Source organism: Siphateles boraxobius, unplaced genomic scaffold (assembly GCF_051911475.1).
Source record: "Siphateles boraxobius isolate OS27281-9 unplaced genomic scaffold, OSU_SipBor_1 2, whole genome shotgun sequence".
Lineage (NCBI taxonomy): Eukaryota > Metazoa > Chordata > Actinopteri > Cypriniformes > Leuciscidae > Siphateles > Siphateles boraxobius.
The window spans coordinates 11,370,174-11,397,584 of NW_027508810.1; the positions used below are offsets into that span (position 1 = coordinate 11,370,174).

The 27,411-nt window shown below is 41.6% G+C and overlaps 1 protein-coding gene across 1 annotated transcript in view; it reads left to right on the forward strand.

Moving 5' to 3' along the window:
- The first annotated feature begins 11,360 nt into the window (after positions 1-11,360).
- kctd16a (potassium channel tetramerization domain containing 16a) overlaps positions 11,361-27,411 on the forward strand; it is a 29,751-nt gene continuing 13,700 nt past the window's right edge. Inside the window, exon 1 of the mRNA XM_077235896.1 lies at positions 11,361-12,734. Coding sequence (XP_077092011.1) covers positions 11,936-12,734 — 799 coding nt within the window. The 5' untranslated portion in view covers positions 11,361-11,935. The remainder of the gene's footprint in view (positions 12,735-27,411) is intronic.

The window sequence follows — 27,411 nt, forward strand, 5'->3', positions numbered from 1 at the left end:
CACTCCTGGTTGGTCTTCCAGCTTGCTCTGTCAAACCTCTGCAACTGATCAAGAATGCTGCAGCCAGAGTGGTATTTAATGAGCCGAGGAGGGCACACGTCACACCTCTCCTCACAAAATTGCACTGGTTGCCAGTTGTTGCTCGCATTAAATTCAAGTCACTGACATTTGCCTACAGAACAACCACTGGCTCTGCTCCCTTTTACCTAAATTCATTACTTCAGACTTATGTGTCATCCAGAAACTTGCCCTCTGCAAGCGAACGTCGTCTTGTGGTGCCATCTTAAAAAATCTCTCTCACGGACTTTTACTATGACTGTTCCCTGCTGGTGGAATGATCTGCCTAACTCAACCAGAGCTGCTGAGTCCGTAGCCACTTTCAAGAAACGGCTAAAGACGCATCTGTTTCGGCAGCACTTGATCCAGTAATACTAACACTTTCTCTTCTATTCTATTTTTGTTTATTTATTTAAAAAAAAAAAAGTACTGCGTTTAGATTAAACTGAGAGGGATCATAGCACTTGCATATTGTTGTCCAACTGTTAGTTTAACTGCTTCTAGTGTTCTCATTTGTAAGTCGCTTTGGATAGAAGTGTCTGCTAAATGAATAAATGTAAATGTAATGTAAATGCAATGAGAGCACTAATTTGTTTATTTTTAAGTTACAAATACTACATTGATTAAAATTGAAAATCAAATGTGTTTTTTAATGCTAGTATTATTTTATATAGAAATAAATTATTTATAAATCAGATGAGAATAAAGTTAGTGTTAATTAAAATTTTAAGGAAAACAAATGTATTGATCTGAAATATAGCCCATTAATTTGAAATTCATTCAGCTTCAATTACCAAACATACATTCTTAATTTTATTTACAGCAAACAATACATTTAAAAGAATGGGTTCTATGCATATTTTGTAATTTTAAAAAAATATATCCAAAAAGTGTTATGCAAAAAGACAAGGCCTTAGAGATTTCTTTATCATTGAACGCAGGACTAATTTTAAAAGTGAAACTAAAAAGTGCACAGCTGCATGGGCACTCATAACGGTGCGCGTCCACGACGAGGAGCAAGCAGAACAAAGCAAGCGTTTTTTAGTTCATTCCTACTTCCATAGGAATTATTCTATTCTAAATATAGAACTATTCTGTCTGTTTTTTCCCCTTTCATACCTCTTGTATTGAAAAAAACTGAATAAAATTGGTTTAGTTCTAAAATTTGTATAATTTTATTTTAAAATAAATGGGGTATAATTACATTTTTAGAAGACTTTTTTTGACATTACTTTAATCCCTCGCCATAGCAAAACCGTTTGAGGTATTCAATATCCGTTCACAATTTAGCATCTTTAATGTATTTTCATCATGTTGAAAAAGTTTGGTTGGAATAAAATAAACCACTTAAGAGGAGTGAGTAAAAATTTAGAGGCTGATTTTGCAACAAAAAATCCACATTTAGACCAAAATAGCAGACTTCCTGTTGGGCTGGCTTAAAACTTAGAGCACGAAAGTTGTTCGGCCCGAAGAGATCTAAATGTGTACCGAGTTTCATATTATTACTGTGTTTGATTTATGGACCAAATTTTCGGACCAAGTTAATTTAATTAATAAACAAATTATATGAAACTATTGTCAATGCAGTACAAATAAACTGGTTCAATACCTTTACTTCATTAATAAAACCTATTAACAAAATTCAAGGCTTAAGACATTTATTTTCCTTTTTAATGCAGGCCAAATCACACAGCAATTATCCCCCCATCCACACACACACACACACACACACACACACACACACACACACACACACACACACACACACACACACACACACACACACACACACACACACACACACACACACACACACAGAGAGAGAGAGAGAAAATGCTCCAAAAAATCTGTCTTCCTGTTGGAGCTAATGACTGTAAATTAGAAAGTTGTTCGGCTTGATGAGCACAATATACGTACCGAGTTTTGTGACTGTAGATAAAATTACCCCCCCACACTTTTGACAAAAAGTGACGCTACTGAGCCCCTGCACCACGCCTGTTTCTGAAACTTTGCACGTCTACTAGGTAATAAATGTGACGTGTCTGTCGAGTTTCATGCTCGCAAGTCCGAAGTTTGGCCATGGCGAGGAAACAAATTTATGGTGAGAAACGAGAAACAGGAAGTGTTTTATAACTTCAGCATATATTAACTAATCTTGATTAAACTTATTATTACATGGAAGCGTGTTTGATTTATGGACCAAGTTTTCGGACCCCGTTCAAGGGGGCGCTGTTGAGCCCCCCTGCCACGCCCGGGTACCAGCTTCAGCCCGGCCGCGGGTTCTGACCTGTGTGCAAAGTTTCAAGAGTTTTCGAGCATGTTAAGAGCCCCAAAAGTGCCCGAAAGTTTGACAGAAAAATAATAATAATAATAATAATAATAATAATAAATAATCCTAAGGAAAACAATAGATGTTAGATTAGCTCACTCCTCATTTCAAAAAGTGCCGCAACATTCATGCAAAAAACAAGCAACAGAATCTGACTGATTATTAGCTCGGGCAAGAAAAATATGTAGGAGTTCCGTTCAGAAAATGAATGCATTAAAAATGTAGTTGTTATTAAATGGAAGGTTTTAAAACTTTCAATAGAGCTTCAACTTGACCTCTCCCATTATAAAAAAGGCAAAATAACCATATATTTGTCTTACCCAGGCGAAATGGCAGATGCTTCAAGTTCAGGTCCGTTAACGGTCTGAAAGAATGGGTGAAGCCGTCGATGCTTTTATAGGCGACATGAAGAAATCCCCAAGTTTCCCCGAAGTGCTTTGCTACTTTTGCTTTCACTAAAGGATCGCCCGACCACCGACCACTGAAAGTTTAGCTTTGATGATTTTCGTGACTGTGGTTTCAGATTCGTATTTATGTATTTTGCAGGTAAATTCGCAAGCAAATATCTAATTTATTTTAAAATACTTGACTTACAGTAGCTAAGCCAAGGAAGGTCCCAAATTCTCTCTTGAAAACCAGTGGATTTCTGCATGTTGGTTATAAAAGTAGCCTATCTAGGACACAAACGCTCCATCCTCAGGAATGACGAAGCTTTTAAAAGAAGAAACTGCAGAATTAAACCTGTGTATTACTTTCAGGTAGGCAGGCTGTTTTAAAATTGATGTTTTGATGTTTTAAAATAAGAGCTGCCCATTATTTGCTTTCTACTAATTAGAAATTAGGTCTTTTTTTATGCCTCTAAAGTGTAATAAGGTGACATATCTCAAAAACTCTGCAGTGAAATGGATTCATATGAGGTAGACCATGTAGGCTATGCCATTGCATGAATTGAGTAACAAATGCATTTAAGTGTAATTGTCATTCCAGTAATGTCAAACAAATGAAATTGTAAAAAGAGGTTTTTAGAAAGAGTAAACACTTTATTTTTTGTGCTTTTTGCACATATTTATGCTGAAAACATATGCATCTAAATAAAACAATGACTTGAAATGTGACCTTTAAAGGAAAAAAAACAAACAATATAGCTGCGAGCAGCGATGACGGGCCCAAGCCGGTTGCACCGCTACTGCGGTGCCTTCAAGGTAACTGTGCACTACGGGCAATATGAATGTAAAACACGATAAATGTATAAGAAACACATCAAAATAATCTGAATACCACTTTTACTGCAGCAGCTGGTGCCACTATGACCAAATTCGTGCCACATGACGAATCGGTTGATTCAAAGTTTCAATAAACCATTCATTAACGTGTCTCATTCTTAAATGAATCAGTTGTTTGAACGAGACTTTTGTTTGAATGAATGAATGAATCTGCTGGCGGTTTAGTGTTATGCTTAAAAGTATCATTCTTTCCAACGTTTTCTTAGTCAGTAGTACATCACTTGTAGCCTGGTAATACCAAACTCTGCTACTTCGCTTTGCTTAGTAGACAGAGTCTGGAATGGCATAATTGCAAAGTGTTTTCTTTCTCGCAGGGGGGGGGGGGGGGGGGGTGGCGACTTCCACTGTAAACACATGTATGATGCGAAAACAAAACCATCGAGAGAAATACAGGAGTGAACATGGCTGTGAACGACTTTTGCTGATTATGTTAAGTAAATCTACGCATACACTGTACAATCAGGGCCTCTAAACTAATATTTGACAGTAGAGAGAAACAAGAAAATATTTGCAGCCAACTGTCAAAGTTAGGATTAACGTTAGTTCACAATTTAGCATCTTTAGTGTATTTTCATCATCTTGAAAAAGTTTGGTGGGAATAAAATAAACCACTTAAGTGGAGTGGGTAAAAACTGAGACGCTGGTTTTGCACAAAATCCACATTCAGACCAAAATATCTGACTTCCTGTTAGTCGGAGCTAATGACTGTAAATTAGAAAATGTTCTAGTGAAAAATATAGTAAAAAAGTTGTCCAGCTCGTGAGAACAATAATGTACCGAGTTTTGTGATTGTAGGTACAACTACCCCCCACTTTTGCCATAAGGTGGCACTACTGAGCCCCTCCACCACGCCCGTTTCTGAAACTTTGCACGTTTACGGGCAAATAAATGTGACGTGTCTGTCGAGTTTCATGCAATTTCAAGCATACTAAGACTCTCAAAAGCATCCAAACAGAGTATTAAAGTTTGATGCGTTGCCATGGCAACAGTATTTAAGATATCAATAATCCTTTCACAGGTCTACATCTGTCGTGTGTTTACATTATACAGAATAGCGTTTTAAGCAAATCGGGTAAAAATAAGAGGGTGATTTCAAAGCATTTTGAAAGTGACACACTTCCTGCTGCCAGTTGTGGTGGGGCTATAACTTTGACTCCCAATAGTCACATCCATGTGATCGGCCTCTTACAATGAACACACTGCTGAAGTTTCATCAAGATCAGTTAATGTATGTAGAAGTTATAACACACTATTCCCTAGGAGGAGTATTTAAAATTCCATATCATGCGTTTCCAAACAACACTAAATAGCCCACTTCCTGTTGGGCTGGCGTAAAAAGTAAGAGTACAAAAGTTGTTTGGCCCGATGAGATCTACACTCACCTAAAGGATTATTAGGAACACCATACTAATACTGTATTTGACCCCCTTTCGCCTTCAGAACTGCCTTAATTCTACGTGGCATTGATTCAACAAGGTGCTGAAAGCATTCTTTAGAAATGTTGGCCCATATCGATAGGATAGTATCTTGCAGTTGATGGAGATTTGTTGGATGCACATCCAGGGCACGAAGCTCCCGTTCCACCACATCCCAAAGATGCTCTATTGGGTTGAGATCGGGTGACTGTGAGGGCCATTTTAGTGCAATGAACTCATTGTCATGTTCAAGAAACCAATTTGAAATGATTCGAGCTTTGTGACATGGTGCATTATCCTGCTGGAAGTAGCCATAAGAGGATGGGTACATGGTGGCCATAAAGGGATGGACATGGTAAGAAACAATGCTCAGGTAGGCCGTGGCATTTAAACAATGCCCAATTGGCACTAAGGGACCAAAAGTGTGCCAAGAAAACATCCCCCACACCATTACACCACCACCACCAGCATACACAGTGGTTACAAGGCATGATGGATCCATGTTCTCATTCTGTTTACGCCAAATACTGACTTCCAGTCTTCAACTGTCCAACTTTGGGGAGCTCTTGCAAATTGTAGCTTCTTTTTCCTATTTGTAGTGGAGATGAGTGCTACCTGGTGGGGTCTTCTGCTGTTGTAGCCCATCCGCCTCAAGGTTGTGCGTGTTGTGGCTTCACAAATGCTTTGCTGCATACCTCGGTTGTAACGAGTGGTTATTTCAGTCAAAGTTGCTCTTCTATCAGCTTGAATCAATCGGCCCATTCTCCTCTGACCTCTAGAATCAACAAGGCATTTTCGTGCACAGGACTGCCGCATACTGGATGTTTTTCCCTTTTCACACCATTCTTTGTAAACCCTAGAAATGGTTGTGCGTGAAAATCCCAGTAACTGAGCAGATTGTGAAATACTCAGACCGGCCCGTCTGGCACCAACAGCCATGCCACGCTCAAAATTGCTTAAATCACCTTTCTCTCCCATTCTGACATTCAGTTTGGAGTTCAGGAGATTGTCTTGACCACGACCACAGCCCTAAATGCATTGAAGCAACTGCCATGTGATTGGTTGATTAGATAATTGCATTAATGAGAAATTGAACAGGTGTTCCTAATAGTCCTTTATGGGAGTGTATATGTTTACGGAGTTTCATATTATTACATGCAAGCGTGTTTGATTTATGGACAAGTTTTTGGACCCCGTTCAAGGGGGCGCTGTCAAGCCCCCCTGCCACGCCCGGGTACCAGCTTCAGCCCGGCCCTGATGGCCGCGGTTTCTGACCTGTGTGCAAAGTTTCAAGAGTTTTCGAGCCTGTTAAGAGCCCCAAAAGTGCCCGAAAGTTTGACAGAAAAATAATAATAATAATAATAAAATAATCCTTAGGAAAACAATAGGGCCTTCGCCCTTTCATGGCTTGGGCCCTAATAAATAATAATAACAAATAATCCTAAGGAAAACCATAGGGCTCTACGCCCTTTCAGGGCTTGGGCCCTAATAATAATAATAATCCTTAGGAAAACAACAGGCCCTTCGCCCTAATTATTTAAATGTAACTACTAAAACTGAATTCAAACAGGTTTATAGGTTTTATAGAATAAAGTGAACAAAGAATACATTTATCAAATTATTTTAAAAGGAAAAAATGCACTTGGACAAAAAACTTTGCATGTCGTTGACCCATATAAATGATCATTAGTTCATAAACAAAGTAAAATGATTGACCTATTAATAAAGTTGGTGTTTCAAGCTCAATTTCCTAGCTTAGCTGTATTTCGTTTCTGTGCATTTATTATTGATCAGATTGTCTTATACATCTTCTCGCAATATTTAGTCCATATACTTAATATTTCACGAATATTTCACATGAACAAATGTAAGCTGAGAATGTAATACTATTTTCAAAAAGTGCTTTAAATGGCATGGTCACAACAGACAAACCAGGTTATGTTTATTCCAGATATTTTCTGATGTGGCAACCAACCAAAAATTCAGCAATGACCTGTGCTGTCAGTAATTACACGTTTAAATAAATAAATAAAATGTAAACAGAATTTATTTAAAAATCTTGAATGAATCTAAATTGCGCTACACTAATGAAAGTAGGGTCAGGTGTTCACTTTAATGACTCTAAAAAATATCATGTGACTCTTCAACTAAAGTGCTGCTAGTAGAGTAATTATTGAAATAAACACTAAATTATGTACAGTGGATATAAAAAGTATACACACCAATGTTAAAAATGTTTTTTGTTACATAAAAAAAATGAAACAAATATAAATATTTTGCACCTATAGACTACCCTGCAGGTATGAGGAACACATTTCATTGTGTGTAAGGTGACCAGTATTTATTTTACAGCATTGGCAGAATCTTTTAAATTTTAATGTGAAAAAGTGCCTTCTCCACTTAGCCAAAGGGGAATATTGTTGTAAACTGTTAAGATTGTTAAGACTTTCAAAGAAATTAATAAAATGAGATGACATCAAAACAGTCAGTAAATTTTACGTACAAATAATAAGTTGTGACTACGTAATTTTTTATTTATAAATGTTGTTACAAAAGTAATAACACCACATTTGATTTTGTTTCATTTACTTTTACTTGCCAGAGTAACTTGGATTTGTCAAGTTCACATAACTTATTTTTTTCAATTATGCATGAAGTTCATTTTAAGGCAACAGGTTTACTCACTTTTTTTAAGTTAAGTAAACTGATCACTTTTTACAGTGTAATGAAAAAAAATTCAACCTGTGCAATGCCACTGAACACCAGAAGAAAGATAAAAAAACCCTCAAAATATATTAAATACATTTATAATTGAGTAAATGTTCAGAATAAACAAATCATTACGCTCATCTAAAACCGGGGTGCCTGTCCTCACCTGAAGCGATTCTGATAACACCAAATAAATCTCAGCTGTTCTTGTAATACTTTTCTGACATCTTGGTTGCATGCATTAGATGGAACGCAGTGCAGACAGTAATCAACAAGGGGAGAAAGTTTGGCACAACAGCGTTATTAACAAGAACGGTATAGGCTATCCCTCCAAAATTCATGAGAAGACAAAGAGAAATCTGGTAATGGAGGCTGTCAAGAGGCCTACAGCAACATAAAAAGAGTTGCAGCTCTTTCTGGCAGCGCTAGTACTGAGCAAAAACTCATTAGCACAAGAACACCATACCTATGCACTGTGAAGCCTAGTGGGGGCAGTATCATGCTTCAGGGCTGCTTTTCTTCAGCCGGAACTGCAGGGGCTTTAGTGAAGGTGGAGGGAATCATGAATAGCTCCAAGTATAGTCTTTTTTGGCACATAACCTGCTGGCTTCTGCTAGAAAGCTGAAAATGAAGAGAACTTTCAACATGACAATGATCCAAAACACTCATCTAAATCAACAAAAGAATGGCTTCAGCAAATAAGGATGAAAGTTTTGGAATGGCCCAGCCAGAGCCCAGACCTGAATCCCATAGAAAATGTGTGGGGGGATCTGAAGAGGGCAGAGTCACAGTTACAGTTTTTTTTTGCATTCAAATTATTTTAAAATGGCCGACGCAAAAAAACACGCTGTAAATAGGAACATTTCACGTTCTCCAGAGCGCAAAATATGGAGAGTTTGTCAAATATGTTTCGCCGATAATGTTATATTATTACAGTATCAACTGAGGGTGGTCTTCGTTTTGTTTCAGGGTGCTTATTTAAATTTGACTTTGTGATGTTTTAATTATAAAAAAATTACAAATAAAACATTATTTGTGATCAAACATTAATTGGCAGACCCCCTGCAGTACCGCTGGGGACCCCCTGTTGAAGACCCTTGTTTCATAGTACTTGCATATTGTTCTGTTTTTCACAACTCATACACAGAATAGAACTAAAGTGACATTCATTACAAGATGATTAGTTGAACCTGCATTGTTTTGCATTTCGTGACTTTCGGTTGATTAAAATTCCACTTTTACAGTCATTTATTTAGTTATTTATGATTTCTTAAAATAGTGTTAAAATATTGTCTTGTCTCATTCTCGTGAACCAAATATTGTATATAGTCTCATCTCATGAGCTAAGTGTATCGTCACAACCCTATAGTATTTATCCATTACAAATGCAGAAACATGCTTACTAGTGCACTTTGGGGCCGTTTACACAACACCGTTTTCAACTAAAAAAGGGAAACGTTTTATGCATTTTGGCCATTTGTTTACATAAAAACAGCTGTTCGGGGACTAAAAATGTAAACTTTTTGACAAAAAATTGTCACGCTTTGGTTTTGTTTCATGTTCTTGTTTCATGTCTGTCATGTGATCCCCATTTGTCATATTGTCATTGGTTAATTGTCTTGATTATGTTCACACTTCACAGGTGTCCCTTGTTCTTATTCTTATGTTTTTAAGCCCACGTGTTTGCCATGTGCCATTATTGTTTGTGTAACCACTGTTTGTAAGCGTTCATGTTCATATTTTGAGTATATGTATTTGTTTTATGTTTGATCTTGTTTTGAATAAATGCTGCACTTGGGTTCTTCCAACTTGCCTTCAGTGGACTTGCTTACAGAAATGGGGTGGTCTGTAAGTTAAGTGGAGGCGCTATTTTAGAAACTTTCAGGAATAATGAAACCATTAAAAATCACAATATGTTCACCGCAAGAAAAAGGATCGAATCCTCACTCTCAAAAGCACACCCTGGAGCTGAAAAATAAATAATTGGAATAATAGCACTCTTCTGCTTCCATTAAGCATGAAGGCCCTCCACATGCAGAAACATCCAAATCCACATAAATGGCTCCTCTCTGAGGCAGGGGTGGCTGAAATCCAGAGAATACTAAAAATCTAGGTCAATGGATTGCTGCACAGCTATGACGGCTCCCTCCTCCAGAGAAGTGTATGCGTTATACTTATGGATGGATGAAGACCACACAGTTATGACCAGTAATCCAAGTAATGAAAAGATAATGTGTGTTTATACATGGTTTAACTGTAATGCAACATCTAAGCTTTACATGAATCAGTGGATGAATGGAGTGATGCAAATTTTTATTTGATTTATTGCATTTCTTAATTTACATTTTATACATATTGCAGTGATTGGAAATACTCATCCAGACAGGGTTGAATGAGTAAAGAGTGATGGTTGATGGTACCCTAAGAGTTGTCCTGCATTATTTAAGTGTTTTAAAGGCAGTGGCTGCAGGCATGTCTTCAGCTTTGCATGTCATCATGCACCAAGTCTTACCTGCTTTAAAAACAAGGACTAAATGAAATCAAACAGACAGAGTACATGCTGGCAGCCTATAGTTAAATGATTCATGTCATCTGAGAATTGAGTATTTTTAGCAGTCTCCAAGAGGGAAGAAACTTCATCTCGAATTCAGAAGATATCGTTATGTTCATGCCTGTATTCCTGTACTTATCAATGCATCAAATTGCGGGTCCTTTATAATGAAACATTATTGCAGATAAAAAGAAAACAGCAGAGCATTTGCCATCTGAATCCCACTCACAGTTTCTCCTGTCGGTGCCTAGCAACACTTTTTCAGCAGAATACACAAAATTAGCAGGGTAAGCGTGACCACAGCCTCAAAGCCACCGCTCAGTGAAGCTGAGCTCACAAATTCCTTGAAACAAGATCAGCAAACAATGCCAAAGGTTTGCATGCCTAAATAAACATGTTCTGTAAATCAAAGAATCCTCTGGGTGCACATTATATTGTGTGGGTAAGTCAATAAAATGCCATTAAATCTGTGATATAAATTCAGAGGGGATTTTTCAAAACGTTCTGAAAACGCAAAACCGGTAGAAACTGAAATCTTGCTGAGTTGTAATAGCGACAAAAAATATAGCTACATTACATACAGCCAATGCACTATCGAATATCATATAACGCTCAAATTACTGTAAAATATATGTTATCTGCCTATAGTAAGCTAACTGGAACCAAGCTTGTGGGGATCTGTCCATGGTCCTGAAACCATAACATACACTGAGGTCCCTTAAAACATCCCAAAGCTAATCTCTGGAAAGGCATGTGGGATTTGAGCTCAACCACTACTAATAAATCAATGTTCTGAGTTCTGAGATGAAAACATACAGTGCAGCCTTACCAATTCATGTTCTTATCTAGCACAATAATTGCATGAGCATATTTGGAAATCTGGAGAAGAAGGGTGCAATGCTTGTATCTTTCCAGCTGTCATTTTCCTTTAAGATGATGTAAGGCTCATCTCCCTAAGAATGGTCTCCCTCCCCCGTCCAAAGCCTCTCTCAGCACGCTGCATTCATTCGCACTACGCTGCTGATGCTCTGGAGAGTAAGGATGCTTAAACTTCCCAACGCACCCTCCTTTTCAACTCGAGATCCTTTAAATGAAACGCTGGGTGGGAGCCAGGTACATGTAGACTAACTGTTCCGGACGGACCAGATTTCATGAGAGAGAAGCACTCTTCTGAAGGAAGTTGAAGCTGTCTTGGTTGGTGCAGTTTTTCATTTTTTATAAGCAGAACTTATTTTTGGATCCTCAGCTGGAGCTTACATGAGCTGCACAATTGGTTCCCTTGGGTGAGAGCTCTTCTATTTCTACATTATTATAAATAACAAGAGATGTGTGTTCAGATATATCAATCTGGCAATAGATGCCCAGTCGTATTAGTGGGAGAAGCCTAACAGTCTCACTGTGTCATTTTAATACATTTATACTTTCATAAACACTCTGCGGGCCCTCAGAGATGCTGTACATACCACAATGGACTGTGAACGTCTGTTAAAGAGTGTTCAGGTTATGCTCCTATTGACTTTTTGCTCACTAAACAGAAATCAAAAACTTTTGCATATTCGCTTTTGCATTTTTTGAAGTGTGCAACGCCAAAATGGCCCTGACTGAAAATTGCGGGACTTATCAAACGCCCAGTGCATGTGCTCAGAGTTGCTCTTCTGATGTGATTGAGCTCAATGTAGGTGGACAGGTGTATTACACACGCCATGCCACCCTCACCAGCGTGCCAAACTCATTGCTGGGGAAATTATTCTCCACTAAAAAAGACATTTCCAACGACCTCGCGCAGGACATCAAGGGACGCTACTTCATTGACAGGGACGGATTTCTGTTTCGATATGTGTTGGACTATCTCCGCGACAAGAACGTCGTCCTGCCGGATTATTTCCCGGAGAAAGGGAGGCTGAAACGGGAGGCTGAGTTCTTCCAGCTGCCCGAGCTTGTCAAAATCCTGACACCAGATGATTATATTCACAATGATTTTGACGAGGCATCCCAGGGAAGCGATCAGAGACTGTTCCCTGCATCTTACCTGGACGCGCGCGATAGGTGCTACGGATTCATCACGGTGGGATACAAGAGCTCGTGTGCCCTCGGGAGGGACGCTGACCCAAAAGCTCGAGGAATACCCAAAATCTTTATTTGCGGAAGGGTCGGTCTGGCTAAAGAAGTTTTTGGGGACACGTTAAACGAGAACAGGGATCCTGACAGGGCACCTGAGCGATACACTTCTCAGTTTTCCCTGAAGTTTCGCCACCTGGAGCGAGCGTTTGATATGCTCGCGGAGAGCGGATTCCACATCGTCGCGTGTAATTCATCACTCACCACATCTCCCCACAACAGACATACAGATGACAGAAACTGGGCCAACAACACGGAGTATGTCTTCTACCGTAAGTACAGCAAACAACAATGGCAGTCTGTCATTATCTCTAAATCATAATCGATTTTTGTCAATTATTAATTAAATATAAATATAAACAATGGTCGATTAAAGGCAAAATCGAATTATTTTTAGAAATGTTATTCAGAAATATTTGACCACTGAATACCACGACTGGTCAATTAGAATCAAATATAACAGTGCTCCAATTTAAAAAATCCTTATAAATAAAACATTTAGAATAACGTGAATTTGAATAAGTTGCAAAACATGCAGCACTGTGAGTTTTCACACTTTTCTTAACCGGAACCACTAGGCGGCGTACATAGATTGTTCAATTCTATCCTGACAATTCTATAATCAGCCTCAAACTAAATTGTGCTCAATTCTATAGGTGACAAATGCACGTCCCTTCAAGTATTAGTAGACTGAACTGAGTTTTTCCAGTAAGAACATTGATAGAAGAGAGAGAGAGAGGGAGAGAGAGAGAGAGAGAGAAGCTTTTGAGCCAATGCAGATGTGAAGAATTCCCTTAAGTATAGCTCTCAGGAATATGAACAGAGTGTGGCATATGAATATTTCAGTAATCTACCAGAGTGATGGTCATGTCATCTGTCCTCCTCTCTCTTTTTCTCTCTCTTTATTTAAATACATGTGCACCTTTTGAATATAATTGTTCTCCAGCGCCAGCCTTCATTAGTAGTTCATTTGACTTGCTTTTGTCTTAAATGAGAGAGATGTTGAAGCATATGGCCAATTAAAAATCACTTTGTGCTTAATTCCAAACGAGTCCCCTTGGAAAACCTAAAAAGAGTGGGACTGGAACGGAGAGCTTCTGGAGGACAGTCACAAGATTTTTTGGGGCGAATGAACATATGGCTGCTTAATGATTTGTTCTCTTTCATCAGTATAATTACTGCAGCATTCAGCCCCTCCCATACACATAATGGAAAAACTTATGACAAATCAATATATGCAATAAAGGTATGAGGAGTCATGCTAAATTATAAGTCACGGTTACTACATCTACGCCACAGTCACGCTGATGTTCAGACCGACAGCATGATTGCAAATGTGATATTGGTTTTACTCAACAGTTCAATAAACAAGAAGTTAAAATCAGCATGAATTGTAAATTCACCCTATCTATTTTTTTCTAAATGCATTGATCTTGTTGTGAACTACATCTGTGCATGTTTCTTTCTTTTTTTACCTTGTAATGTTTAATCAAAATGTCAGATGTATTATCCAATCAAAAACCGAGTCCCCGCCCTACATTTTTCCTTTTTCTGTTATCCATAATCTGTAATTCTGTAATCAAAATTTCACTCTGATGCACATCACAATACAGTTGTAAAAAATCTATCTCTACTTCCAGGGGCGCAATTACCCAGTGTTAGAGGGGTATGCAGCAACAATTTTGGCGCCCCCCACTATATATATATATATATATATAAACAATGTTAACAAATAATAAAACTTACAGAATAAACAGTTACAAACATACATATACACATACATATATACAAAGCACAGATCTTTAAAGAGAGAGAGAGATGTGACCCTAATTACGGCTTCCATGTCACCCAGCAGATGTAACGTACTCGGTTACTAACGTAACGTCGGTTCTCTCTAGAGAGGGAACGACTACTGCGTAATATCTTACGCTATGGGGAAAACCTCTTTTCCACGAGATATTGAAGCTAAAAATTATCCTTAATTTTGAATAAATGTAAAACACTGTGCAGCAGTATGCAGATATAGGCAGGATGGCTCGCGTGCCTATTGGCTGCCCTGCGGCAACAGCAGCAGCCTATCGAGAGAGGCGCTGCGTGACACCATCCTATGGGAGCATTTCACGCCCATTTCGTCACTTCCCGCCAGAAACGGCGCAATCTCGCCCTATAAATATAGCTTGATAAGGCTGGTACACTAGTTTTCATCGCCGAAGCGAACCAGAGCTGTGTATGCACGGCAAGATACGCAGTACTCGTTCCCTCTTTAGAGAGAACCGAGGTTACGTTAGTAACCGAGTACGTTCTCTTACGAGAGTATCTCTCGTACTGCGTAATATCTTATGCTATGGGGAACACAATGCAAAACGCCGTGCGTACTGGGATCCGACACCAAGGTCCCAAGGGCAGTAGCCCGGGGCTCATGTAGTGCATAATCACCATAGACTCACAAAGAGTCGGAGAAGAGAGGCTGCAAGCATCATTCCCCATGAAATAGCATCCTATTGGAGCTAGTTATGTTAATAGTGTTTGACACAGGCAGGGTGAACGTTTTCAGCCTGAACTGGGTAATAGTACGGGTTATTCAACACCCATAGAGCCGTTTTATCGCTCAGTGAGCGATACATAAGCAAAACTCAGCATCTGGGCCGGCACAGCAGGGCAGATAGCACTGAATTCTATACCGACAGAAGCTTGGCTTGTAAGGCGGGAACCTCTAGGTTATAAAACCTTATAAATGTAGACGACGAGGCCCAGCCCGCAGCCGTACAGATATCCTGCAAGGTAACCCCACTATACCATGCCCACGACGAGGCAACGCCTCTCGTGGAGTGCGCTCTGACACCCAAAGGACACTGCAGGCCCTTAGAAGTGTAGGCCAGTGGTATGGCGTCGACTATCCATCTGGATAGGCTCTGTTTCGATGCGCCCAGTCCCTTGGAGCGTCCGCCGAACAAAACGAAGAGCTGCTCCGTCTGTCTGAAGGCAGACGAGCGGGACACATAAGCTCTCAGTGCCCTGACAGGGCAAAGGAGACTCGCATCCTCCTCCTCATCATGAGCCGAGAGAGCGCACAGGGAAATAACCTGGGCCCTGAACGGTGTGTTGAGGAATTTGGGCACGTACCCGTGCCTTGGTTTGAGTTTGAGTTTTGAGTCATTAGGCCCAAACTCCATACATGACGCACTTACAGAAAGCGCTTGTAAGTCCCCTATGCGCTTCACTGAAGCGAGAGCCAAAAGAAACACCGTTTTGAAAGACAGATGCTTCATGTCTGACAAATGGATTGGCTCGAACGGGGCACCTTTCATGGCTTCCAAAACCGTAGAAAGGTCCCACACCGGGACTGAAGGAGGACTAGGAGGGTTCAGCCTCCGAGCTCCCTTGAGGAATCGCACGACTAGGACGTTCTTCCCCAGTGACTGGCCAGACACAGGTTTTGTGAACGCTGCTATGGCCGCCACGTACACTTTGAGCGTGGATGGGGTCCTGCCCTTATCCAGTAGCACTTGCAGGAAGGAGAGTACTTCCGTGACCCCGCAGTCTACTGGTGAAAAGCCCTTAGCTTGACACCACGCAGAGAACACAGACCATTTCGAGGAGTAGAGCCGTCTAGTAGACGGGGCCCTCGCCTGGGTGATCGTGTTTAACACTCCCTCCGGGAGGTTAGCGGGTACCCGTTGATGGCCCATGCGTGCAGGGACCATAGTTGCGGACGAGGATGCCAAATCGAGCCCTTGGCCTGAGAGAGGAGGTCTTTCCTCAGCGGTATTGGCCACGGGGCAGTGCTGGTCAGCCGCATCAGGACCGGAAACCACGTCTGGTTTGTCCAGAGCGGAGCCACAAGCAGCACTGGGCATCCGTTTTCCCTGATTCGCTCCAGCACTTGAGGTAGGAGTGAGACAGGGGGAAAAGCATAGAGGGGACAGCGGGTGCCAAGCGTGGGCCAGCGCGTCCTTGCTTTTGGAGAAATATTTCGGACAGTGAGCGTTCTCGTGAGACGCGAACAGGTCCACCTGCGCTCTGCCGAATGTCTCCCACAGCAGTTGGATCGTCTGCGGGTGCAGCGACCATTCCCCTGCTGGGACATTGTTTCTGGACAGTCTGTCTGGTCCCAGATTCAGGCGACTAGGCACATGCGCCGCTTTCAGCGAAAGCAGGTTGTGCTGAGCCCAGACCAGGAGGCGTTCCGTTAGCCTGTAAAGGTTTCGGGACTTGATGCCGCCCTGGCGATTTATGTATGCCACCACTGACATGTTGTCCGACCGGACCAAGACGTGGTGGCCCTTTATCTGGCGACAGAAGCGCCGTAGCGCGTTGTCGACTGCTATCATTTCCAGACAGTTTATGTGCTGGAGCTTTTCCCGTTCTGACCACTGGCCAAAGAACGGTCTGCCCTCGAGCAGCGCTCCCCATCCTGAGGTGGAGGCGTCCGTGGACACCACCGTCACACTCGAGGGAGTCCCCAGACTCACACCTGACTGATACCAGTCGGTTTTCTGCCAAGGTTTCAAAGCTGAGACGCATTTCAGATCGACCCGGAGGCGAAACCGACCAGCGGTCCATGACCCGGGCGGAACTCGCGCTTTCAGCCACAGCTGCAGTGGGCGCATGCGAAGCAGACCCAGCTGGAGCACTGAAGCTGCTGAGGCCATGAGGCCCAGCATTTTCTGGAACCTTTTGAGCTGGACAATCGAGTCGCGGCGAAAGGATTTCACGGCGCGCTGAATGTCCTGTTCGCGCTCTGGCGACAGATGCGCTGCCATGGATAGCGAGTCCATCACTGTTCCCAGAAAAGAAATTTTCTGGCTGGGAGACAGCGAGCTCTTCGCCCAATTGACTGAGAGACCCAGATTCTCGAGATGTTCGAGTAATGTGGCCCTGTGATCTATGAGCTCTGATCGTGATCGAGCTAGAATCAGCCAATCGTCCAAGTAGTTCAAAATTCGCATGGCCTGAAGTCTCAGGGGTGCATGCACTTCGTAAATGTACGGGGTGCCAGGGACAGGCCGAACGGCAGGACTTTGTATTGGTATGCCTGGCCCTCGAAGGCGAATCTTAAAGAATTGCCTGTGACGTGACGCTGTTTGTATTTGAAAATAGGCGTCTTTCAGATCTATCGACGTGAACCAGTCCTCCTGGCGAACTTGCGCGAGGATTTTCCTGGTTTTAATCATTCTGAACTGGCGCTTGATGAGCGTTTTGTTCAGCCGTCGCAGATCTAGAATGGGTCTGAGACCCCCGTCTTTTTTCGGTACCAGAAAATACCTGCTGTATAGACCCCCGTCGCTCTGAGCCTGAGATAAAGGTTCTATAGCCCCTTTGCTCAGTAGTTTCGCTATCTCGGCTCGAAGTAGATGAGAAACTTCGTTTTTTACCGTCGTTTCGACTCGCGCCGCGCAAAGGCGGGGGCGTCGAGTGAACTGCAGCGAATAGCCTCTTTTTTATAGTTTTCAGCACCCATTTTGATACCCCGGGAAGCTTTGCCCACGCATCTGCGCGAATAGCTAGAGGTAGAATGAAATCTGGGCTCTGGCCGCGGCATAGCGGCGGCCGGAGAGCTCCGGTGTGCTGAGAAATAGACACTGTGTTTGCAGTGTGCGAGGCGGGTGGTGCGCTGATCACAGCGGGCAGCCCGACCGTGCTCGGCTTCTCTCTGACAGGTTGTGGAGAGAAGGTGAGCGGGACGAGCCCCGTGGTGTTCGGCATGTCTGTGCGGGAATGTGGGCGCGGGATAGCCGGCACACTCACTGCAGTGAGAACACTGTTGGCTCGCGCCGATTGAATATGTGTTGGTTTCGTTTTTACAGAAACCGTGGGACATGTTTCGTGTAGTGTTTGTGTGCACTGTATTGTGGGCACGTACACTACATTTATTGCACAATCGACATGAGTCGATTTTATTTGTGCTAGCCCTGTATGGTGAAGGGCTGTGTCTGTGTGTGGGAATGGGCACTGAGACGTGGGCATTCTTACAACACTCATAACACCGTCGCCCGTGGCCGGAACACCAGAAAATACACTCTTTATTGGATTTATCTGGGTAGCCGTAAAAACGGCTTTTGTGTATAGGCAAGCGGGTAAATGGACCGGCTTGTTGACTGCTAAATACGCTGGAACAGTCACATGTCATGGAACTGGACGAGCGAAACGTTTCGGTGAAAATCCGGCCGCAGCGGGATTTGAACACCGTCGCTTTCCCAGAGAGGCTAGGAAGGCTTTGAGACCTCGGGCTTGATTTCAATCCTCGGCCGGGGCCCGCGCTGAGGGGGGCGGCGTCCAGCAGAGCGAGAGCGCGGTCTCTGTTCTCGGGCCTGGCGGCGTTGAGAAGCAGCGGCGGCGGGTTGTGTGGGTTGAGGCTGGGAGCTCCGGGCAGGCGGCTGTTTAGAGCGACCTGCTGCGGAACTAGAGCGCTACGGGAGGAAGTGCTTCATCGCCTGTGATGTCTTTTGAACCTCCTGGAATCTGTCCGAGAAATCTTTGACTGCAGATCCAAAGAGGCCAGCTGACGAAATGGGCGCGTCGAGGAATACAGAGCGCTCTGCTTCAGTCATTTCAGACAGCGTCAACCACAGATGTCTCTCAGACACGGTGAGAGAGGCCATATTCCCCCCAATGGCTTGTGCAGTTGATTTTGTGGCGCGTAGAGCCAGGTCTGTAGCGCTCCGCAAATCTGCAACGCTGATCGATTCAGCGCCTTCCTCGTCCATTTTTCGGAGAAGGTTGGCCTGGAAGATCTGCAAGATGGCCATTGTGTGTAAAGCTGATGCGGCTTGCCCGGCGGCGGTGTAAGCGCGACCGTGCATGGTTGACGTCACTCGGCAGGCTTTAGATGGTGGCGGCCGCTGTCCGTCGGGGAGGGACTCGAGCGATGCCGGCGAAGCTGGCGGGCGAACCGGCGAGCTTTGGCGGGCAGGAGAAGGCTCGGGGCCGCGTTGGGCACGGCGCTTTTTATGGCGCGACGCTACGGCGGGCTGAAGTGCAAGCTCTGAGAAGGATGCCAGGCGAGTCCTCAGAGTCACCATAGGCAGTAGCTCACAGTGAGGGCATACGCCGTCGATGAGAGCGAGAGCCGCATGATCCTCACCCAGGCAGGAAACGCAGATGACATGACGGTCCCCGTCGCTGAGTGTGGCTCGGCACGAGCCGCAGGATCTTTGCATCTTGAAAAAGACGCAGCTCTTTTAGCAGAGAGAGAGACAGTGAAAAAAAAAAAAGTGTGTCGCAGCGGCAAACAAACACACACAGTAATGAAAGGATATAACGCCGGAAAGCGTAGCAGGTACGGCGGCTAAAGGCGGCGGTGCCAGCAACTTCAGACACAAAGGCTCGTCCCGCTGTGTGCTTGTCCTCAGACGGCGTTGCTTCTCACTCCGGATCCAGCGATGCGTGATGCTTCCCTGAAGAGATGAAAATCAGTGTACCAGCCTTATCGAGCTATATTTATAAGGCGAGATTGCGCCTTTTCTGGCGGGACGTGACGAAATGGGCGCGAAACGCCCCCATAGGATGGTGTCACGCAGCGCCTCTCTCGATAGGCTGCTGCCGTTGCCGCAGGGCAGCCAATAGGCACGCGAGCCGTCCTGCCTATATCTGCATACTGCTGCACAGCGTTTTACATTAATTCAAAATTAAGGATAACTTTTAGCTTCAATATCTCGTGGAAAAGAGGTTTTCCCCATAGCGTAAGATATTGCGCAGTACGAGAGATACCTCGTAAGAGAAATATGGTTTGTATGTCTGACAGCACAGCTAACATGAACAGCTAATGGTAAAACAAAATCTATTTGTTTTCATGATAAACCAGGCTTATGGCATAAGTAATGTTTTCCAGCTTCTAGTCATTTATTGTGCATGCTACCTTATATTTAGCCTACCAGTTGTTATTTTGCTTTAATAAAATTGAGATATGTCATGTATGGGATTGGTACCATAGGGTTTAACCAAAATCTAAATGTAGATATCAGCAATATTATTTTGCATTAAGTTAAGTTTGCATATTCTAAACTAGCTAGCTCTGGCTGCTACATTCCCAGTGTTAGCAAACGTTAGTCTGTTAAAGCAACACTATGTCGTTTTTGCGGTTTTTGCTCTCAGGGTCCCCCTACAGTTGGGAAACAGTATTGTCTTCTACTACTGTCGTACAATCTGTCATGGTTACACCAGGCGATACACGTGTGCATTTGTTGACAAGCCGATACTGTCTTGAGTTCTCGCGGGCAGACTGCCAGCGTTGCGTGTGAAATGTCTTCATCCCAGGTACATTGGCATATATTTCAGCATGTCATATGAATATAATTTCATGGGTTTTATTTTTTTCAAACGTCAAAAGATCGCGTAGCTCACGTTCACAAGACAGCGTCATAATAGTAGCCTATTGTCTACTGTTTTACATAACGGATATGCTAATTCAATTCAATGTTTGTGTGGTAGGTAATAGCCATATATCGTCAATATTATAATATCAAGCTACCATAGATGAATCTGCAAATTTGGAAATCGATTTGCATTATAGCCTGAGGCAAGACACTTTCACCAGAAAAATAAATACACAAACATATCAGCCTGCAGACATTAGGATAGTTATCCTGAAATATTATTTATTATAACCATCGTAAACTTGCATGTTAGTGTAGCTACCAGATTGATAATTCGCTACTCTACTAGCATTACTTGATTCGTGAAGATAAATGGAGGACCAGATAGATTCCGTAACATGGCAAGCCCATGTTATTCAGTCTTTTACATTTCGCGCGATAGTCAACTCCCTGATTTATTTATAAATGTATTAACACTTTATAGATGACTGACTGCTGCGCTTGTGACAGGGTGCATGTTAGTGAAAGAACGAGCAGACAGAGAGAGAGCCGGTCGCGCGCGTGCACACTCTCACCATCTTCAAACTGTCTTGCTCTCCCTCCAATAGTGATCCTCGTCAGGTCTTTTAATTTGTCACTCTCCCTTTTTCTTCTTTTAGTCTCCTCTGACAAAACCTTTGCCTTCTTCCTTTTAGTTGTTGCTTCGGTCATGACAACAACATATAGACTGGTATCAAACGCTAGTTGGTCTCTCACGTCAGAATCTGAGGAAGTGGGGGAAGTGACGTATGCCGTAAAGCAGTCGAATTTTGTATTTTTTTTTGTGCTCGGGTTCCTACCCGAAACCCGAAGTTACGTAGTGCCAGTAAAAGCGATACAGACACTGTCGGCAGACGTGTCATTCAACCTATTGTAAGTCGATGTACCATCACAAGGGTCTTGGAAATATATAATGAAAGCTGAAAAACTACATAGTGTTACTTTAACATGAATATTTGCAAGCCTCCTCCAACCACAGACGTCACACTTAAATCCTACCTGTTGCCTTTCACCATCCACTTATTTAGCTGCTGTCGCATCCCTTGACATGCCATCTCCTTTTCCCTCTTTCTTTTTCTATTTTTAGCCCCCGACCGCTTTTTTCCTTTATTCATCTTTTTCGAGTTTCAATGACAGTTCACTCAGCGCTCACGCGCCCCACGCGCTCGCAAAATTACACTTCTATGTCAAAATAAATTATATGATGGAATCTTATGAGGGCGCCGGCGCTTACTCTAGCCTGTTAGTCCTCTAAAATGAATTTAACTTTTTTATATTTAACTTATATAACTTTTATATAAATGTATATAACTTGTAAAAACTAGATTTTTTTTTAACCATCGCTTTGGCGCTCCCATGATGCGTCGCCCCTATGCGCCGTATATAGCGCATTCCCATTTTTTGCGCCACTGGCTACTTCCGTTTTATTGCAACTTTAATGATGAGCTACTTACATTTTAAACAAATAGTGCAGTTGCTTTATACATTTTTTGTCCACCAAGCCCAAGCAGAATTAAACGTTGTCTCAGACAGTATCAGTGTTTTATTCAAGAATGAATCAGTGTTTTCGAACAAATCGACTAAATGAATGATTCCATGACTCAGTTGTAAGGACAGTCATTTGTTTCATTCCTGTGAAACAAATAATTCAGTGTATTTGACTGAATCGAATGAATAAATAATACAATGAATTAGTGAGCCACTCAGTCAAATGCTATATAAATTAAATATATTAAGAACATACATTTTCTCTATTATAATCAGTTACGTAATCAGATTACTTAAGTAACCAGTGGAGTAACACAGTTTTCCGTTTAATGTTTTCATTAGGAAAGCACTTGATTGGCAAGTTCAAGTGTGCATACTTGTTTTACAGGGAAATTATACCATTAATTTATTTTTATATATAAGACCATTGCTGAACTTTATGGCAGATACAATTTTATGGCTTTTCTCAAAGATTCACAAGCAAACACAGAATTACTAAGAATCTCAAAGGGCAGTCACCTACAAATTATCTTTCACAAAAATAATCACATATATCACCTAAAAATCCAGATACTCACATTAAACTTCACATAAAATAGATTGTTTTTGTTGGTATTTCATGTGATGCCTATATTTCTTGTGCACTCATTCATATATTTAAGCAAAAGTGTCAGTGTTTTATTCACCACTGTCATGAAATTATTGTATTGAGAGGACAGGAGTGCTATTTCACTTGGTGCCCATAGACGAACTAAATAACAAATGACAAAAGAAAAGAAAAACACTTTTTATCTACTTAGCTGTTTCTTTATATTAGGGTAAGATGTGACAATCTAGTAGTACACATTGTATTTAATCTGAATGGGGACCTGGCTTTAAATCATAACCTATTACTTCTTTTAATAAACCAAACAAATGATTTTGACAGCTAGTGATCATCATGAATTTTCATGATGAAAGAAAAAAAAGAAGAAGTAAGCAGGTTTGACATTCTTTTCCACAAAAAAGTCATATGAGTGTGGAGAGACATGAGGTGGGTCAATGATCAATTTTCAGTTTAAAGCAATAAATAAATAAATTATACCAATAATATGTATGACTGTTAATATGTGTTTTCCACCAGTGTTAGGCAATTTTGCATTGTATATTTGTTGCATTTAAAGTTGCATTTAAAATAATAATGTTAGATGCATTTCAAATAATGGTTGATATGTCATATTTTCACTTTACCCTGCACCGTAAGCATGATTGGTAGATTCTTGTTTCTCTTCTGAATTAGTTTGCTCTCTTGAATCCCCTGGTAAATGAACCAGTTGCTTTTTACAGGCCTCACTGCCTTATTTGTGCTGTTACTTCTCAGAACATCAACCACATGACATATTTGACCCATTTAGACTGCTCAAATGATTGGTAACATGTCTTAACATAGCTTTTCTCAGTTTTTCCTTACAGCTTCCTTGCATGCTTATATTTCTTTGTCTCTTACTCACTCTTTCTTTTGTACTTCATCACTTAACATGCCATCACAATCCATTCTTACAGTTAAAAATGTGCTGCAGGTTGTTCTTGACATTTTTTTTTTAGTTATTTGTACCAACTGCTCAATTTTGTCTTTGAATGAATTAATAGTCATGATTAATGGCCAAAGACCACAGTTACAGTGAATTCTGTTAGGGAGAAAAACAAATTGCATGAGAATCATGCAATTCATAAACATCTCACACATAGCCACATTTCATAGCTGCATTTTGACTCATTTACTGACTTTTCCCTCTCTTTTTTTATCGCCTGCATAAGTTTTGGCATTCCATTTTTACCCTAAATTTCAACTTATTGTCAAGGCTCTGAAGTCTAAATATTTTAAATTCTACACGTTGCACATTAATGACGAACAGCCCAGAATATGTAAAATAATCATTGTTTCTTCTCATGAAAGTTAATACAATAAGAATAATTTATGAAATATTTAGAAAAAAGTTGATCATTATCAGTAACAATCCCTCTTCAAATGGACGAGTTTTATTCTTTTGATCGTTAAGGACCAAAACTGTATAGCTAATTATTTACATCACAAGCCAGCTTGAAAGTTTTCCAATTAAAAGTCTATTAGATGTTTCTTAAGGTTACCTTCTCTGTTTGCCTAAGAATACTGATGGTCTAGGGCATGTTTTTGCATCATAAAGCAGAATCATCCTGTGAAGTTGACTCTGCACGCATAATTATCTCTACATTCAAAACCTAGAATTTAGCTCACACTATATAATTTTGCATTTAATGCAACCCAACATCACGACTCGGCCTGTCAAGTTGTTTCCAGTCCAGTGCAGATTACACATTAGTGTGGGCCCTGTGGGGTGGGGGTAACTGTTGTGGTCCGCTCGTTGGAGTGCACTCCAAATGCAACCCAGAGCCCTTATATACTCTAATCAGCTAATTAATGAACATTGGGGAGCGAATCAGAAGTTCCCACGCCCTGTCCCAACAGGTAAGGGGAAAATAGCAACTAAACTTGTCAAAAATAAACCATGATTGGTAAGAGAGAGAGATTATTCTGGCCATTTCCTTGAAGAACCTCATGTGAATATGCAGTTTCTATTATTCCTGTGAACACTAGTGATTTACAGTCTTTATGGCACTAGAAACAAATCCTGTGTCCACTGTGGGAGTTGAAATTGGGCAAATATAGACCGTTCCTATCTCTATCTATAGGGTGCTGTACAGAAAGAGTCACTTGGCCCACCTGAGACTGAAAGTAAATGGAGAAGAGCGAGAAAGCAGTGCAAGTGGTTTTCCCAGCAGAACCAGCCATTTTAACTGTGTTAAAGATTTCTGCGCTTAAAGGGATAGTTCACCCAAAAATGAAAATTAGCCCATGATTTACTCACCCTGAAGCCATCCTAGGTGTATATGACATTCTTCTTTCAGACAAATACAATCGAGAGTTGTATTTAAAAATGTCCTGGGGCCTCATGTATCAATCTTGCGTACGCACAAAAACTTTGCTTACGCCAGCTTTCACGCTCACGGTCGGATGTACTAACAGTGAAATTAACGTGAGAATGTGCGTTCCTCCACGCCAATTTCATGTCTGGCGTACGTACATTTCTCATAGTTTTTGTCCGTTGGCGACTCTTATAGGCAATGAAGTTAAGTTGCAAACATTACACAGCGAATTGTTCTACAAGTCTATCGCACTACCACCTGTGGGAAGCATTGCTATTAATTTGCAATTTATAAAATAATTTACATATATTGTCACACGAGCCTTATGGGAATATTCTATCAATTATGCAATTAAGTAAGAACATATGCAATATGCATATGCAAATTGATACAACCCTTAGTCTATGGCAATGGCAGCTTTGGCCTTATTAGAGGACATTGCTAATGGCAGAATCCGAATTGATGACCACAATGATTTTCTGGCCCAGGATGATGACTGGCTTATCAGCCGTTTCAGATTTCCAAGGGCTATCCTCTTGGAGCTCTGTGCTGAGTTGGGTCCGAATCTAAAGAGAGAGACAGCGAGGAGCCACGCAATACCCGTTCCCTTGCAGGTGCTGACAACACTTGCTTTCCTGGCAACTGGTTCTTTCCAAAGGGAACTGGCAGACCGCTCAGGAATAAGCCAGTCGTCTTTGAGCCGCTCAATGCCAGCGGTATGGGTCGGGATCATCCGCATGTCTACCAGGTATAAGGTTCCCATATGATGCAGTTGACCAGCCAAACATTAAAACGCAATTTGCAGCGATAGCCGGTTTTCCTAATGTAATCGGAGCGATCGACTGCACACACATTGCTATAAAGGCGCCATCTGAAGAATAATTTGCATATGTGAATCGGAAACATTTCCATTCAATAAATGTGCAGATAATATTGGTTACCTTCGTGGCAGTCCTGTAGTAAATCCGAGTCTCCCACAGCAGCAGATACTACTCCAGAGAGTAAGGTGTCACCCATAATTGAGGCAACTCTCTGCTCAAAGGGTGTAAGTTCATCGACCCCTTTACCACTGCCTGTTCTGACCACACTTTGTCGGTGCGCAGCACTTCTCCATTTAATGTCCACCTTTATATCAGACCATTTCTTTTTAAGTCCATTTACAGTGCGACTTTCAGATCCCACCGCATTGACGGCATCAGCCAAACTCTCCCACTCATATTTTTTCCTTTTGTTATTAATTCCGGAGGACAATTAAAGTTCCAAATATTTTTTTTTCTCGTTTCTACCTCCGATAGTAGCACCTCCGATTCACTTTCTGTAAAGTTTCACTTCTTGCCGCTTGCTTTAGCCATTTTCTTACTCCTTTCTTTTGCCAAAGTGGACTCATTACCATATTTAAATGTATTTAATTAAGGGAGGAGACTGGGTGGGGCGTTGTGCTCATGCATGTGCGCTCATTTTTACGTTAATTGGGATGTACAAAGAGAATATGCGTGGGATCCTTCGTACGCAGAGATTCATACATCTGATTTTTTTTGTGCGTACGCACATTTACAGCTTTGTCCGTACGCAATGTTTTAGTATGAATTCAACGCAAGTCTTTGTACATGAGGCCCCAGGTTCTTCCAAGCCTTATAATGGGAGTCAATGGGTATACGTCCTTCAGAGCCTATCCATTCGTGATAAAAGTGCTCGAACCGGCTCAGGGCGATTAATAAAGGCCTTCTGAAGCGAAGCTATGCGCTAGTTTAAGAAAAATATCCATATTTAAAACTTGGACACTGTTGGACTTCCACAATCGTATACCCATTGACTCCTGTTATGGGATTTCGGGCAAAAAGTCTATGTAAGATATACTGTAAGATACAGATATTGGCTGCATCCAAAATGGCATACTCTCTACAGTAAGTACTTCTATTGAATACTTTGCAAACACTTAAAAAGTGTGTTCTATATAATATGAGTATGTGTAGTATGAATGTAATCCGGATATACTACATTCACCATGTTGCCACTATCATGTGACCTACCAGCATCACTTACGTTACTTCACTGTCATTCATAAATCCTCTCCTGTGTCCTCATGGGATAGTAAAGTGTCCATCGTATGCACACTTCAGTATCTCGCCAGAAGTATCATCCGGGTACTTTTTACATACATTTG